The 15,911-nt window shown below is 50.8% G+C and overlaps 6 protein-coding genes across 6 annotated transcripts; 2 read left to right on the top strand and 4 right to left on the bottom strand.

The window, feature by feature from the left end:
- Nucleotides 1–131: 131 nt before the first annotated feature.
- Nucleotides 132–1,343, top strand: BDZ99DRAFT_465462 (uncharacterized protein). The gene is made up of 2 exons (XM_033720547.1): nucleotides 132–586; nucleotides 721–1,343. Exons 1-2 carry the CDS (start codon nucleotides 361–363, stop codon nucleotides 1,086–1,088), a joined length of 594 nt encoding a protein of 197 aa, XP_033573631.1. The 5' UTR covers nucleotides 132–360; the 3' UTR covers nucleotides 1,089–1,343.
- A 2,074-nt stretch (nucleotides 1,344–3,417) lies between these two features.
- Nucleotides 3,418–4,126, bottom strand: BDZ99DRAFT_479080 (uncharacterized protein; the record flags this gene model as incomplete). The annotated part of the gene is made up of 2 exons (XM_033722211.1): nucleotides 3,418–4,065; nucleotides 4,124–4,126. 2 exons carry the CDS (start codon nucleotides 4,124–4,126, stop codon nucleotides 3,418–3,420), a joined length of 651 nt encoding a protein of 216 aa, XP_033573630.1.
- A 1,088-nt stretch (nucleotides 4,127–5,214) lies between these two features.
- BDZ99DRAFT_82934 (uncharacterized protein) lies at nucleotides 5,215–6,763 on the top strand. The gene is made up of 2 exons (XM_033728940.1): nucleotides 5,215–5,465; nucleotides 5,631–6,763. The coding sequence occupies exons 1-2, from the start codon at nucleotides 5,336–5,338 to the stop codon at nucleotides 6,632–6,634; spliced, it is 1,134 nt and encodes a 377-aa protein (XP_033573629.1). The 5' UTR covers nucleotides 5,215–5,335; the 3' UTR covers nucleotides 6,635–6,763.
- A 396-nt stretch (nucleotides 6,764–7,159) lies between these two features.
- On the bottom strand, nucleotides 7,160–8,181 carry BDZ99DRAFT_537433 (uncharacterized protein; the record flags this gene model as incomplete). Its single annotated transcript, XM_033726614.1, has 1 exon — nucleotides 7,160–8,181. The coding sequence occupies exon 1, from the start codon at nucleotides 7,868–7,870 to the stop codon at nucleotides 7,160–7,162; it is 711 nt and encodes a 236-aa protein (XP_033573628.1). The 5' UTR covers nucleotides 7,871–8,181.
- A 3,380-nt stretch (nucleotides 8,182–11,561) lies between these two features.
- BDZ99DRAFT_465459 (uncharacterized protein) lies at nucleotides 11,562–12,810 on the bottom strand. The gene is made up of 3 exons (XM_033720546.1): nucleotides 12,424–12,810; nucleotides 12,261–12,372; nucleotides 11,562–12,195 (listed from the first exon to the last, which is right to left on the bottom strand). Exons 1-3 carry the CDS (start codon nucleotides 12,440–12,442, stop codon nucleotides 11,958–11,960), a joined length of 369 nt encoding a protein of 122 aa, XP_033573627.1. The 5' UTR covers nucleotides 12,443–12,810; the 3' UTR covers nucleotides 11,562–11,957.
- Nucleotides 12,811–13,933: 1,123 nt separating this feature from the next.
- On the bottom strand, nucleotides 13,934–15,731 carry BDZ99DRAFT_500758 (uncharacterized protein). The gene is made up of 4 exons (XM_033723749.1): nucleotides 15,197–15,731; nucleotides 14,937–15,071; nucleotides 14,597–14,835; nucleotides 13,934–14,482 (listed from the first exon to the last, which is right to left on the bottom strand). The coding sequence occupies exons 1-4, from the start codon at nucleotides 15,422–15,424 to the stop codon at nucleotides 14,311–14,313; spliced, it is 774 nt and encodes a 257-aa protein (XP_033573626.1). The 5' UTR covers nucleotides 15,425–15,731; the 3' UTR covers nucleotides 13,934–14,310.
- Nucleotides 15,732–15,911: the final 180 nt, after the last annotated feature.

Raw genomic sequence — 15,911 nt, 5'->3', positions numbered from 1 at the left:
GCGCACCTATCTCAAAGCTGTCATGATGCTGACATCAGTAATCTTCCTGTCATCCTGTCATCCTGTCTTACTGCCTGCTTTGGCCACAGGATGTCGCAAGGTGTGGATGCATATTCGAAACGGGCAGTATACGCGACGACCCAATGAGGGCACGACTTGCCTGCCACCACATGGCGCAAGTTTTGGTGCTGTGTGTGGCGTTGCGGGTGGATCTTGAGACGGCTTCAATGTCTTTTTTTCGCCGAACCTCAAACCTCACACCTCAGGACCCAACTACCGCTTCCGGCAGCTACATACCACTCACCGCCAGTGACATCTCACTCCTGGCATTCATCCTCCCATTCTCACTACCAAGGTACCATGGACCCCGACAAGGACAACGCCAACCCCACCATCCTCAACCCCTCGGATCTCCCGTCGCGGCGCGCAAATGCCTCCCTCAAGAAGCGCGACGACGGCGGCACCGGCCTCTTCGACCACCTCATCCCCGCATACACCTACCTGAACGATCCCTTCGACGCGCCCGCCTCCGCCAGCGACTCGGATGACGACGTGGTGGAGGACATTGACGAGCAAGAGATTTACGGTACGCCGCGTCACCCCCCGGTTTCGGCCGTCACTATTCACCGCACCTCTACGTTTTCGCCTAAAACACGCATCGCTCCCTCTGGAAGACTTTTCAAGAAGACTTTTCTACGGTCCGACTAACGCACCAACCAGATCTCATCTCCACCATCTCGGACCCCGAGCACCCCCTCTCCCTCGGCTCCCTCGCCGTTGTAAACCTCCCCGACATCCGTATTCTGCCCCCCACGACTCTGAAGTCGCCCATTAGCACAGTAGTCGTTGAGATCACGCCCACTATCACGCACTGCTCGCTCGCAACCGTAATTGGATTAGGCGTTAGGGTGCGCTTGGAGCAGGCGCTGCCGCCGCGTTTCCGGGTCGATGTCCGCATTAAAAAGGGCACGCATAGCACGGACGAGGCGGTGAACAAGCAACTGGGGGATAAGGAGAGGGTGGCTGCGGCGTTGGAGAATGGGACGCTGATGGGGGTGTTGAGGAAGATGTTGGCGACGTGCGAGTGAACATTGCGACTGGGATGAAGTTATGATGGCATTGGGCGGCGTTCTCATACATATCCCCTTTAGAGCTTACGAGGGTAGGACACCAAGGCACTCCTTGCGAATAAAAGAGTTTAAGAATCAATCGTTGTGAGTTGCTGATTCGTGGTACATCAAACGTGCACGGGATTGAAGCACTCTCCATGACGTTGAAATACACCTTTTAGACGCACACATCTCCTACTCCAGGGCTCATAAATCCTAATTTACCTTCCTAACATATCTTTATCTCATCTTATCTCATCGCATCCCATTTTCTTCCCATGATCCTTATTATCCAACATTCCGGTATGCAAATATACTATCATGCATAACGATGTTCTGTATCGTATCTGCAACAGCCACCGACAGGGTCGACCCGAGGACCATGATAAGGGTTGCGTAACATAACGATATACCAAACTCGAAACCTATATTCTCAGCTCGCTAGGAGAGACAGGCTTAGTCGGTTTGTTGGCTAGCGCATTGACGTACACATCGCGCAACATTAACCAAAAACAACACCCTTTCGTTGGATAAGTTCATAGCAATGATCGAAGTTGCATTGAGATTGAGGAATTCTTACCATCTCCTCTTGTCAACCCAGATCATTCGCCCCTGTTAGCCTTTCGTTACCTCAACCTCAATGTCATTGACGATGCTATCACTTCTCAACAACTCACAAAACCGCCAATTCGCAAAGCTGATCCTAGAACGATCCACTCCTCATCGCAGAACCCCGCGTCACACGCTACGGTGGTGCTTCCCCCAAGGTCTTGCGGGCGAGCAGCTCCCCAAGGCGCGCAGACGGGATCCCAGTGGCTTTATCGGCGGCCAGCGCAGCTCGCAGCACTTCCCTTCAACCTCAATCCAGCGCACAGTCCTCTCGACATCCTCAACTTACCCTAAACGATACCGAGCCAGACTCAAGCCACTTCAATATCAACATCCCCTCCTCCATCAAATCACTCAGGGGTCACAGGACTCCATGTAGCAGACGTCGCAAAAAGCAAAACCCATAGCACACCACCAGAGTACTAAACCAATGCTACACAGCGTTGGGGCTAGTTTCGTAACACCGTGGCTGTCTGGTCTCCGATACTGAGGTCTCGTAATCTAGCAATGGCGTTGGTGGGCGGTTTATGACGGTGTAGTTGGGGCTCTGTTTGTTGCTGCGGTGGTGATGGCATTGGTGTAGATGGTAATGGGAGTAATGGGAGTAATGGGAGAAGTGTAGAAAATGTAAGAAGTGAAAGAAGCGTAAGTAAAGTTATTAAAAGAGACGGAAGTAGACAAAGAGGTTGGAGGATAATGGGCCCCAGAAAGGGGTAGATGAAGGCACGTTCGGATGAGAACATCTAACAGTCGTGTACAGCATTTAGTTCCATATTCTGCCAATATGACACACCCTTCCGTTAGTCTTCCTACCATTTCTTACGTGGCCTCGAATAGCAAAAATCCGATGGACAGAATTGCTATCACGAGTCTCTTTAACGGCTCCAGCCGCAGTCTTAGTCAATCTCATTCAAGTTGCGGATAAACTTTTATAATCATTCTAGGTCTCGATTCGTGCGCAATGACTGCATAATTCGCAGTATCGCTAAATCTTACCTCTCCTGATCCGTTCAATTTAGCAATATAACTGGTCATCAGGATATCATATCATCTCAGTCAATTGATTATAGCTGTAGTGTGTATATAGCTCAGACTAGTTGGACGTCGGGCTCTTTGGGTCGTTGAAGGTTCGCACTGGCTCTCCTCGCAGTGGGAGTTATCCCACGGATTTAAGAGCTTACCAGTAAAACGCAATTTGTGCGACGAGAAAGACACCGAGCCTATTCTGGACCGCGACTAGTTTAAGAGCTTATATAGAGCACCCTTCCAATAACTCGTGGGTTCATGAGATGCCCAGTTAGACCCCCCAATCCGGGCACGGAAGCTGTGAGAATTGCTGCCGAGCGAGGATAGAATATTACAACGGGCTGGAGCAATTCTTTTCCCAGGCAATTGATATTGCCATAGTCTAACGTGCTCTATGACTGACACGTGAACGGGCGGGCATACAATTGGGGTCTCCATTACTCCCGCATCGGTCAAGCTGTCGGAAGACTCACTTCGGGGATATTTTCGAGGGCGGCTTCCAGCGCTCACGCTGAATCAAATACAGTCAAGCTCGACCAAAACGAGTCTGATGGCTTTTCGTTTCCCCCAGTATCAAAGGGAAGCCTCGATGTTTTTTGAATATGAGACTCTTAAAGCAGTCGAAGCTCTCACGCTTTCAGAACCCTCTACGAAAACATCCCCGCCCCAGTCTCTAGTAACAACACCACCGTCCCCTTCGAGACCCTCCCATGAACCACCACCTCCGGTACCCCACCCCCGTACTCGGCCCCCCCTGATTCTCCGTGCTCTCATTCCCCATCGCCGACATTTTCCCACTACAAAAAATCCCTCGCGTATTCCCTCGGCGGCCAACACAATCAGTCAAGTGCCTCACCATCTGCTCTTGGGCGAAGCAGTACGCGGCGCAGTTGCCGCTGCACTCGACGATGGGCTGGCCGAAGTAGCAGACGTCAAGGTCGTCATAGGCGGAGGTGGCGTTGGCTGCGTTGGCTTCGTTGGAGAGAGTGCAAGTAGGGCGAGGTTCGGGGATGGCGGGGATGGATTGGGGACAGGTTTGAGTGCTTGAGGGGAGGGCGGTGGAGACGACGGTGGAGGGGATGAGGGAGGGTGTGAGAGAAATTTTTGGGTGTGGTAGGCGGGTTTGTTGAGGTGGAGAGGTATCGGTCTTTGGGGGGGACGTTTGTAGTTGGGTAGAGAATAGAAAGAGAGAAAACAAGGAGTGTAGATTAGTATTTGTGACGTGTTTGCTAGTTTGATAGAAACAGGTTTGAGAGAAGTCAGAGACGGCGACTTCGGTTTGGAGGGTACATAATGCGGTGACAACACAAGCACAGCTTTGCTAATCAAATGACGAAATGGCGTCCCTTACCTGCGGAGTGAAGGATCTATATAGGTACCATAGCCCTCTGCAACGGCTCGAGATCCACGAGGTCTCGCCTGTTTTTATATGGAGAGAATTACCAAATCACAAGGAAGAATCATGCTAAAGTGTTGGGAATGGCACCGCTTTTCTTGGTTCAAAGTATTCAGCCAAGGATAGACTACGTTCATTATGGATTGCGGGTGACTTGGTAATGTACTGAGCCCTGCGCTGGAGAATACGTGCCCGGGTCTTCAGCACTCTCATCAGTCACAGACCGCGCGAACTCTGTCTAGACGCTAAGATCATCGCCCATGCTCTTAATGCCAAGGTCAATACATCCAACCCTTTAATAGTAAAAGAAACTGTATGCTGATGGCGATAATAAATGGTCGACCGGGAGAGAGACTTATCGGTCTTTTTGGAGAAGGATTCGCAAGGAAATTTGGCGGGCAAAGACGGAAGAAAATGCATACTAGAGTGTGTCTGCGAGATGCATACAGCAGACGATGATCTGATAATCTTATATACATAGTAGTCTATCTCGATAGGGCTGAAACGCATAGGTGTCAGCAGTCGCTCAGCTGCAGTGCATTCCCTCCTGCTTCTCTTCAAACGGGCGGTTATGCTGTGCGCCCACGGCACGATACCTGGCATGTCATGGGCCTTTAGAGATCGAAGGTGAAGGTTTCAACTCACCGTTGAGAGATAGGGAGAGACAGCAAGAGTTTCAGGGTCTCCAGTGTTGCCAGGTAAACGAGACCTCATCCCCACAGTCCTGTGGAGCCACGCAACAGATCGCCAGACCATTCGCCTGCGGCATGACTTGCCCTGCATTTGGTCATTCTCCATTTGACCATTCCACACATGCAGCAGCCGACACACGTAGAACATCAGAATTCCTTCCACACATTGCAAGATGGCGTAAAGACATGACGGTCTCGAGACGCCGTGGACAGCTTGCCTTCACTACGCGTGGATGCATACGGACATCGAGATGACACATTCACCACCTCGCAGATAGTTAGCCTTCCAATTAGCTACTTACGGACTCTGTACCTTTCTACACGCTGATACACGGAAACTCTTCCTCGACCTGCAGCCCACTGCACGGCGCCAACAACTGCAACACTATACAACCAGCCTCGACCTAGCATTGAAGCTTGAAGCTCCATCTCGCCTTTTAATACTCCTTACTGCCATCCACAACACCCACAGTCTCTACAGCACAGCATTGTACAGCATCAAAATGTCTCACGCCAGCGCACCCACCACTCCGAAGAGCAAGCCGCTTGCTGAACAGAGCGCGACGTTCTCAGCCCCTGTGTCGAAAACGTCTCCACTGGCGTTCAAGTGGCGCCTGCGATCCCAGTCTAACGGTAAGCCGCCAATAATAGGGCAGGCCCGGCTTCAAAACAAACCACGGCCCTGCCCGTCTCTCCCTCCGATACCTTCATTCGAGCCCATATCGGAGTCCGTCGACATACCTTACCTTGCGACATTTCACCAAACATCTTCTCATGCTAACAATACCCGCGACTCAGCGTCCCCACCCTTGTCATCGAAACCGCCGCAACTCGACCTGTTCGCCTCCGGGAGCTATGTGATGAGCGGGCTGTGGAATGCTCAAGAAGCTCTGAACAACTCACCAAGTCCATCGCCGCCGCCAGGAGGCTTCCTCGCCATGCACACATCGCCGCGAAACGCCTCCGGGCCCATCCGAATCGATACCGCGACCTCCCCAGAGTCATCGCAAGGCAAATCACCCTGGCAGACGAACCCGCACTCGAATAACACCAAAACCTCCCAATTTATCGACAAACTACAAGCCGAGAATGACCGCTTACGACGGGATCTGACGGCTGAGAAGTTGGCGCGGGAGGAGGACTTGAGGAGGTTAGGCGCTGCCAAAGCGAAGGCCGAGGACTCGCGGACAGAACACCAGCATCTCCAGGTGTTAGCCGATACTAACGCCAGAGCGCTAGAGCGCAAAGACCGGAAGCTTGAAGAGCTCAAAGCTACGCTGGAGGCCGAGCAAAGACGTCGCATCGCCGCCGAGGAGCGTGAGGCCGAGATGAGCAGGATTCTCGGAGAGACGCGCTCTGAGACACAACGGGAACTGGCGAAGGCCGTGACGCTCCAACAACAAGCCGAGACACACGCAGAGGCTGCCCAGTCTGGTTTCAAGCGCATCCAGGACTCCTACGAGCACAAGGTGCGGAGCATGGCGAAGGACTTGGCCGCGCTGAAGAAGCAACGCGCCGACGATGCCGCGAAAATCAAGAAACAGGCCATCGTCGGCGACCAATTAGCCCAAGAGTGCGAGAAAGCTCTCAGGTCCGAGCACAGCATGACGGATTTGCTCGCAGCCTACAGGAAAGAGCACGAGCAGGGCTTGGAAGCGTTGGTGGCGGAAGCGCGACAACTTCGAATCGCTGTCCCAACTAAAGAAGCTGCTGCAGATGGTCTGGTCGAGGAGATGAGGCAAATTGCCGACAAGATGAAGTGGGTAATGACCCAGAAGAAGTATCAAGAGCAGAAGCATTGAGCGTTGGCCAAGCGTTGCACTTTCGAGCGAGTGTTGAAAGAGGGTTGAATGTTTGAATATTACACGACATAATGAACTTGGGATAGATCGAATCGCATAAGGGACCACCTGTACAGTAATCGCAAACGGAGTTTGTAAGGATATAAAACCTGGGGCATCGGAATCGGCTGGCTAGGCCAATCAGGCTGGTGGATGGATTTGGGAAACGGATCTATTGCCCTTGGTTAGCAAAGGCGCACTCATCCTAGAATTTCATTATGCTGTTCTCGGGCCTCATGATTGCTGAGCGCTCATCGTCTTGTCTTTGCCATTTCTTTATTTCATCCACTGCTAATAAGCTAATTCAGTTTCTGGCCGTACTAATTCAATTGAAGTGCAACCACTCTGGCGCACCCAGGTCCTCCAAGCAAGTACTTCATTTCAAGCATTCATATGAGCACCGAACACGTCATCCCCCAGTTCCGCAACCCCCCTATGCATCGTCCACAATTTGTCGATCAGTCGTTGTTTTCTGTAGTGAATTGCTTATTTCAACATCTCCATCTCGGCAATTTCCCTGTCGATCCACTTCTCTTCTTTCAGCTCAGCCAGTTGCTCCTCAACCATTTCCTTGCCATAGAGCACCATCCCTAGCATCTTCATCTCACCATCTTCCTTGTCGATACGCTTCTTCTCTGTCTTTCTTATAGACACGACAGCGCAACAAACTCGATCTTGTCCTTTTTTATTGCACTTTGACCACTTTTTCTTCGCTAATTCTTTCTCAGCTCGCTCTATCTTAGCCAACTCCTCCTTGAGCATACGCAGCACAGACTCGATCTTGTCCTCTTCATTGCACTCTGGCCACTTTTTCTTAGCTAATTCTTTCTCAGCTCGCTCTATCTTAGTCAACTCCTCTTCGAGGATCTCCTTTTGGAAATGCTTGTCGAATTTCTTCTCAGCCATTTCACGCTCGGCTTGTTCCACCTCAGCCAGCTCGTTCTCGAGTTTTTCTCTCGCGGACAGTTGCCCAGCGCGCTTCCTGTCAAGGCTTTCTTTCTTCGCCATCTCTTTTCTCATCTCCCGTATCTCCTCCAGCGTCCTAGTCGACCTGATACTTTCCTTTGGCTCTGGCTTCGCACCTGCCGGTTTCATGCTTTTCAAGCACACTCCGATAGCTTCCGCTTTGATTTCTGCCTTCTGGGAGTCCGTGAGGGAGCCTAGGGTGTAGCAGCAGCTGGGAAGTAAGTGCTCCATTGTCGCAGCTGGGCTGGAAGCGTCGGTTTGGTTTCGTCAGAGGTTGGTCTTCGTTTATCAGGCATTGTGGTGGGTGAAGGTGGGGCGTAGCGAGTGTGCGGTGTACAGAGGCTTTTATATGAAGAGAAATCAGAGTGCAGGTGGTTTCGTGGTAGCGATTGTAGTTGAGACCATGGGACGGTTGTGGATATGGCTCTTGGCGCAGGAACTGCAAGTCTGGACTTGCGAAGATGATGATCAGGGTCCATGTGTTGTGGCCATCCATAACAAAATTCGGATATTGACACCGCTTCAGGTAGGACTTTGAGCCGCTTACGACGGGCTACAGAGAAGTCCCATAGTGGAGAGATGATACCTGCAACTTCTCATCCGCGGATCATCTCAGCACCTGATTAGCTCACACAGTTCTGGTCCTTCCGATTCCTCTTTAGCCTATTAAGTCTAATATTTCAATGCAGAATCTCAGGTATGGTTGACCTTATGAGGCCGATGCCGAAATCGATCAAGCCATCAATCCAAAACCCACCTCCATGTGCACAACTCATCATCCCAACTACATCATCTCAACTACATCACCTCAACTACACCCACCTTCGGACTTATCACCGCTAATTTGGGTCAGGCGTTGCGACTACCGCTACTCTCGGTAGTGGTCCGAAATATTTCGGGTTCCATCTTTGCACTAGAGTGGAGATTATGTCGGCTCACAGGCGAAGTGAGAGGTGTAACAGCTGCTGCCTGGACAAGAGTTGGTATATAGAGTTCTTGCAAGACGCTGGGAATCGGAGTAGCGGCAGCTTCAGCGGCGAAGTCTTCCTAAATTCTTAAACATGTCATCCCCTCAGCATCGAACATGGCGACGTTGGAATCTCTTCCCATGGATCTGGCCCTGACGATACTACTAGAAGCGTCGTCAGTGAGAGACCTCTATTCCCTCATTCGAGCCAGTCCCTCCTATTACAGAGTCTTTACGCGTTACAAGTCACTTGCTCTTGGAACTATTGCTCGGAAATCGTTCGCGCCGGAAGTATTCACAGAAGCCCGCCTCGCGTTCGATACATCGAAGATTTCCAGTACCTACGTTACTGATATGACTGAATCCCGAACCTATTCCAGCAACTTTTGAGCACTACTACGGGACGACCCAAAGTGGTGGAACGAGACGCAAATCGCCCAAAAATGGCATCAAATACAGCTTGAACATCTTACAACGTTTTTCGAAGACCATGAACCTAGTACCATCGACCACGACGCCCTTCCGGACTTGTCGACTTCTATTCCTCTCTGTCGGCTGTTCCCAATGATGGATTTCTTCGTCAAGGACTATACTCGATATATCCTAAGCGAAGCCAAAGAATCCATGGGCGGACGTACAAGCTCAGAAACAGTGCTGGATTCGAGAAGTATCTCAGAGTGCGAGCAAACTCGCATTCAACGTGCGTTCCTCAGATTCGAGGCTTGACGACGGTTGTTCCCCCAGAATTGGTCCACGACTACATGGCCAACTTCTGATGTCGCTTCCATCTCCATCGTATGACCGCCTGGGAGCTAGAGGAGCTCCGCTGCATCTATTGCTACATCGAAGCAAGATTACATGATGTTGTTGACGGTTTCGTGGACGCTATGGTGCGCCGCTTTGAACAGGCACAAAACACGGGCATTGATGAGGCGGATGACCACACCAGAGATTACGTTCTCCGCAATGAATACGAGATACAGGCGCATATCGATTCTCTGATTTTTGTTGGACTTCCTTACCTGGAGTGCGTCCTGGAAGCAAACAAAGAACGTCGAATGGCAATGGTTACATTTAACCCCCTTACAGAAGGACCCCCTCAAGAAACACTTCTCGTACATCTCAACAAGCACCAGTTCGCGCGGGCCACGCACCAGACCCGTCTTGCTGCGTCGACAGGGCACATATCTACTGAGCCGGTAGTGCCTGTGGGATATGAGGAGTCCACGACCACGACCCACCCGAACGCCGGCTGGATCATGTCCGCGGGTGACGATGAATGGTGCATTCCGAGGTGGTTAGGGGCTATGTTCTGGGACCGAGACCGGCTCGTGGATCTGGGTTTGGTACCACGTCCGGATCATCCCCTACGTAATAGATTCGGAGAGATGTGTCCAGGGTGCAAAGACAGGACCAGCCGACCAACGACCGGTCGATGAATCTTTCGGAAAACTCTGGAGACGTTGATACCGCCTGATATGTTCCCAGCCGACACCCTCCACGTAATCGAGCCCTGGTCGGCGAGCCTGGACTGGAACTTGAACGCCGTGTCTCGAGAAGTCTTGAAAGACACATTTCACCATCTACCACGTCCACTGAATTACGAGCTCGAATTAGTACTCAAATCCAAAGGCTTCGAGCCATATTTCAAAACTGGGGACACCAGGGAGCAGCAGGGAATGTCTCACGATGCTTTCACAGAGAACCGAATGGCCGCCAGCTTACTATGACCCCGGCTTGTGATGCCTGTGTAATTGAGATACCGGCTTGTCGCGCAGTTGAGGATAGACTTTTTTGAGTTGGAACTGGGGGTTGGGGTGAAGAAAAGCTTATTGGTTGGGTAGGCTACAGATGTGGATGCAGGGCGCTAGATGTGGCTAAGAAGGTGTTTGGGGCTGGGCTGGGGGGGTGATGGGCGGATTTTCTTGAGGATTGCGCTCTGTCGGGCTAATTGGAGAATCTTTTGTATGCAAGGGTGATGTAAACGCCATAATAGGCTATCTATAGCGCGACTACACCCAAGAACGGGCAAATAGCAATTCGAAACCCCATGCTCGTTACCCATCCATCCGTAAACCTCTCCATTCAGCGCCTGCATTTGGATCGAAGATTTCGGAATCCCCGTGATCAAATTGCTCGTACTTCCCAAAGCATTCGCTAGTAGCAAGACCAATTCTGCGTTGGATGGATTCACTAATTCTGGATTACGCAAATCAACAAGGTACATATTCCGCTTTATTTTCGGCACCTCACCAATTCAACCCATGGGTGGACCAGACCGGCCGGCTGATCCATTCCCATAGTCTAGGGGTTCTTACATGTTCCACCCATACCGTTGACACTGCTGGTGCTCGCAGCTTGGGGCCTAGATTATGGGATTCCCCGTCTTGGGTTCGAATCTCGGGTCGACCTTCTTTTTGCCTTCTGTTTTAGCTTCCCTATTCGTTCGATCTATCTATCACCCGCATCGACAACATTCACCTCGCACCTATGTCCGGTGGTCTTAGTTTCAATAGAGTTTATGTGATTGGTGTTCAAACGTCTTCCTACAGACCGTCACCCCACCCCTGCTGAACCCTGTTCTTGGCGTTTTTGCTGCAAAAGGGGGCGGTCTGGGACGTTCTTTATGCGAATCGTCGACCAAATGCTCCACGGACGAAGGGATTTGCATTGTTTTGATAGGTCCATGATAAGGATTCGGATTGCCGGTGATGTGATTCGGTGGAGGGAAGGAAGACGGGGGGGGCTAAGGTGAGATAGTGCAGGTTTGGAACTTACCGTTTGATGGAGCGGTGAGTTGGAATCTGTTCGATGTCTTGCTGTTGAAGCTTGGCTCCTTTGAGCTATGGGTCATGAGCCAGTGGGCATTGATGATGAGGTGGAGACAAGAGGAGGCTGGTGATTACTAGGTGCAGGTTGGGCTCGAGAAGTGCTGTCCTTGGACGTGGACTTGAAGGTTGCTTGAGGAGAAGTAGAGATACATAAAGTATGGCATTAGAAGTATGCGGGGATAGATACCTCAACGCATTAGCGATAGCAACCAGCAAGCTTTTGTATGTTCAATGCTCCCTTGCCAATCGAACGAACACATTTACTGAAAGAAAAGGCCTTGTCCACGGCGGAAACAGCATAACCAAGAGCATTATCTCAAGCGTTAGCTCAAGCTAAAAACAAAAGAAGGATCAAAAGACCGGCGTCGGTTTGATGCAAGGAAAACATTAAAGGAAACAACTTCGTGATCCATAGCATGAACAGAAATCGTAAAAGCTCAGCTCAAGCTGGAAATGAAAGAAAAAACGAATGGCGGGCAAAATGCTGGAGGCAGGAGGGGAGCCGTCCCTTTTACTCTCTCTAATTGCCCATCTGCATCCCTCCCTGCCCAAACTTGACTTTATCTTTCAGTCCCAACCGCTCATACTCGGCCTTACACCGCTCCTTCTCCTTCTTCTTTTCCTTTAGGTGCTCAAATTCGGCCTCGGACGAGGGAATTTCCTCGCCCTTGCTACTACTCGAGATCGAGAGCTTACGTCGTGCTTTATCGAGGGCGGATATGATGCCAGATTTCTCTTTGGGGGAGGAGGATGATGCTCTGGAAAAGGGAGGAGAAAATTGAGTCGAGCTAAATGATAACGTAGGTGGGAGGGAAAGAGCTACCTTGCTTTCTGGAGAGCAATTGAGTCTTCAGATTCGTATGAATGCCTCGCCTCTGCTTCTAGCTGATCGGGTTTTCCCTTGGAGGGCGATTGTGATTGCGGTGCGTTTGAGTCTTGAGACGAGTTAAACCTGGGGTCTACAAGTCCTGAACGGAACAACGTACTAGACGCACTGGATGACATGTTAAAGCGAAGTGTATGATGTTGAAAGTACTGCTTCGGAGTTGTCTTTGCTTGAGAGGAGATGATCTCGGCTGATATCTTTGAAGACGTTCGATAGACGAGCTCTTTGTAGGTCCCTTAGTCAGGGTTATGTTGGCTTGGAGTGCGTAGGATGTATCGTTGCCTATGCGGTGTGATGCTCTCTGATGATGATGGTGTACGTGGTGTCCTTGTGGCCTTGTGGGTCAAAGAAAATACAGTATGTAGAATTTCAGGTAGTGTAGATCGCGGCTGGCGAATCGGGAATTGATCAGGCAGGTGGAGTCTTGGAGATGTTATGAGTGATGATGCGGCCTCAGGAGCCTACCCTCAAGCATTTTATACGTCCGCGTAAGGTAGCAAACGCATCATCATAGGTTTGACAAGCTCTTAGAGCAAGCTGGGCACTTTCATGTGCATCAAGCTGTGTATGATGGCTGCTAATGCGTCCATTTGCAAGAAAAGAGCGCGGCATGGGTGAAAATCGATAAGTTTGAGTACCCCCTACCGCGTTTTCCTACCTCGGAGTCATTATCCCTACGGTGTGAAAAGCGAGAAACACGAGTCAAGCCTGCCAGCCTTGTCATTGCTTGGTGGGATTGCTTGTTATGGCCTAGATGCCGTTCATCTCATGCATGGGCGGCTATGGGACTTCGTATGCCCGCATTTCTGCCTTGCTCGACGCGGAGAGCGGATAGTCTTCATTGGTCGATTGGCATGCCAAGAGCATTCTACGAAGTAAGAGTGAGCCCGGGTGGTTGCTATACGATTAGAGTGGTTATAGGCGACGACTGTTACGCGGCTGCAACTGAGGGGTGCCATGCAGGGACGGCACACGAGAGGATCTGGGAGACGCGGCGCTGCCAGGTAGAGAGCGCAAGTTGGGGGCCAAGGTAGTCGGCAAGCTGCTTCCAGAAGCACTACACAGTCATCAGTAGTATGACTGCGTAAGTGCTTCCATGGCCCACTGCTAGCATATTGAAGTGGCGGTCTTGCTTGCAGCGGCGTAGTTGTATGTGAGTCAGATGCTCGAATACTCCGACCTTTGCCTGGCATACTCTTCCAGTCCGACCAAGATCACCGGAAACCGGAAGTTATGGCAAGGAGGCTGTGTCTTGGCTGCAACCCTTCACGGGACAGTGATGAAGGGAAGAAATGGAGCGATAAAATGCAGGTGAGATTTCTGGCAAGGCTGGCTTGGCATCGCTATTCTATATTATGTAGAACATCTAGATATATGGCCTGCCACTTGACTCCAAAAACAGACTTTATTGTGAGGCTGTGAGCGGGATATTCATCGTCCATGAGACAGAGCTCAATGTTTCTATCAATATTCTTTGCCATCATCAATTGATGTATCGTGGCGTTTCTATCACGCATCTCCGGTTGCGTCACGTGTCCACTATTAATACACAGCTTCAAGCTTGCATCATAATTGAAGGTTGACTAGTAACAGTGCGATCTAGTTAATTGGTTAAAAACTTTGCGGACTATAGTCTAGTTTCCTCAATATTAATCTTTCGTGTGAGGAAGACCCTTCGTAATGCAGATATAGATGAAGCAAGCTTAAAATCAATCGTCTCTAGTATAAAAACGTAGAACACCGCACGCTGCCTAATTAGTGGTTTAGATGACTTGGCGTAATAATTCAGGCATTAGAAAGAGTACGCGGTGTTCCAGTTTTGTACAGTACTTGTCGGTAAATCGACGGCACCACAAGTTGCAAGCACTGAACTGTGACCTCCACTTTGAAAATGTATAGATGAAACCGTATCCTTTGCGGACGGTAGTGACTGCAAGCGAAATATGTACAGACCCCAGACCCGCGCACAGCCGTGGTCCCCTGCTTCCTACTTATCTTCCCGCTCCACCGGTAGAGTGCCATCCTTCAATGCTTGTAGCTTCGCTTCCTGCGCCTCATAGCTCTCCTTCTCGTATTTCGCGATCAGCTTGTCCAGGTTCACGCTGCTGCCGGCGGGGACGTTGTATGGAGATCCGACATTGAATATCCTGTTGAATATGCTGAATTAGCAATTGTTTTATTCAAGCGCCCCCACGGTTTATTTCTGTGTCAATCCAACTTCCCGCCGCCTAGATCCTGCTCTCCTCCCCTAATTGGAAATAGTAGAGACGTACTCGGGGAACTTCAAGTCGACGGTCTGCTGGCCCTTGGAGTGGATGAACAGGTTCCGATCTGCACCGGCTCGTTCCAACGCCTTGACGTGTATGTCGTTCTGCTCAGCCCAGAAAGCTTTGTACTCCGAATAAGAATCGATATATCGGTAAAGGAATGGCCGATCGCCGTCGCTGGAGCGGGACACATAGTACAGTCCGAGTAGCGCGGGTATCGCGGCTACGCCGATGTAGAATTTGGGCTATAGGGCAACGTGTATCAGCATTGCAATTGCTCAATCATATAGAGCAAGAGCCGTGGCACCAAAGCCAGAGAGGTGCAAGAGGAGTAGGGGGGGCATACTCCGAACAACTCGTTGACGGGGCCGTGATGGGCGTCGTGATGAGCGTCATGGTGGGCACTACGTCGTAGCCGGGGCACAGCGGCCCGCGCAGTTCGCGCAGAGGCAAGAGCGGTTCTCCGCAACGAGAGCATGGCCTGTTGTGTGGTGTTGTCGATGCCAATGGCGGGCAGTTGACGACGGAGCTCAAGAGGTTGATTTGGAGCGACGACGAATCGGGCGTAGCGCAAAGGAGCCAAGACATCATCCGTCGGGACCTCACCCTACCTTCCATCCGAACTTCTTCTCCTGCGGAATGAAATACACTTCGAAAGGTCTCTCGATGGCTCATAGTTGCTGGCTGGGGGCCACAGCGATTAGCTAGATTGCGTTCGTCGTAGTCCCTCTGGTTCTGGCCCAAAACATCTCCTCTTTCCATGAAAATGATGAATGAGCGTTTTCCGACACGAGTACTCAGTACCAAGTGCCGCAAGAGCGCTATTGAATCCATCAAGAATGTCTAGCAGCTCACAAATCCAGACGAAGCAGGTTGTGCAACGAGAAAGGTTATAAGCCGTAGTAGTGAAGCGTGGTGCTACATTGAGATTTCTAAGATCAATCTGTGATCGCTGGACTATCAAACGAGTCGTCTCCGCTGATAAGAATCGATTCGAAGTCGTTAGCGAGAAAAAGATATGAAGAAGGTAGGGTTACTTTTCCCCGGCTCTCGCGGGCACCAACAAAAGGCTGCAGAGCGATGACCGGAATTTGAGGTAGCAAGTGCAATTATGTTTATTTGTCCCATTCCAATATTAGCCCTGCACTTGTATCCTCAAGTCATGGCTCTTGTCTCCGAGCCTCTGTAGTCAGTTCGATATCTTTCCCAGATGAAATCCACCGCAGCTGTCTTGCCCTCGGGCCACGTGACCGCGGCGTCGAAGAGACTTGAGTACAAGAGGGTGAGAGATAGCTTGTGCATAGGAAGGGAGCCTGCTGTG

Source organism: Mytilinidion resinicola, assembly GCF_010093595.1.
Source record: "Mytilinidion resinicola strain CBS 304.34 unplaced genomic scaffold BDZ99scaffold_15, whole genome shotgun sequence".
Taxonomy (NCBI): Eukaryota; Fungi; Ascomycota; class Dothideomycetes; order Mytilinidiales; family Mytilinidiaceae; genus Mytilinidion; species Mytilinidion resinicola.
Note: the sequence above shows the minus strand (reverse complement) of the source record. Positions and strands in the feature narration are given on the sequence as shown.

Excerpts from the sequence above, each read along its gene's own strand:
- BDZ99DRAFT_465462 (XM_033720547.1), top strand. The coding sequence starts at position 361 with ATGGACCCCGACAAGGACAACGCCAACCCCACCATCCTCAACCCCTCG. Across the intron at positions 587-720 it reads TGACGAGCAAGAGATTTACG|ATCTCATCTCCACCATCTCG; the intron begins GTACGCCGCGTC and ends CGCACCAACCAG.
- BDZ99DRAFT_82934 (XM_033728940.1), top strand. The coding sequence starts at position 5,336 with ATGTCTCACGCCAGCGCACCCACCACTCCGAAGAGCAAGCCGCTTGCT. Across the intron at positions 5,466-5,630 it reads CCTGCGATCCCAGTCTAACG|CGTCCCCACCCTTGTCATCG; the intron begins GTAAGCCGCCAA and ends CCCGCGACTCAG.
- BDZ99DRAFT_465459 (XM_033720546.1), bottom strand. Across the intron at positions 12,196-12,260 it reads ATTGCTCTCCAGAAAGCAAG|AGCATCATCCTCCTCCCCCA; the intron begins GTAGCTCTTTCC and ends TCCCTTTTCCAG.
- BDZ99DRAFT_500758 (XM_033723749.1), bottom strand. The coding sequence starts at position 15,424 with ATGGATTCAATAGCGCTCTTGCGGCACTTGGTACTGAGTACTCGTGTC. Across the intron at positions 14,836-14,936 it reads CCGTCAACGAGTTGTTCGGA|CCCAAATTCTACATCGGCGT; the intron begins GTATGCCCCCCC and ends GTTGCCCTATAG. Across the intron at positions 14,483-14,596 it reads GTCGACTTGAAGTTCCCCGA|CATATTCAACAGGATATTCA; the intron begins GTACGTCTCTAC and ends TTGCTAATTCAG.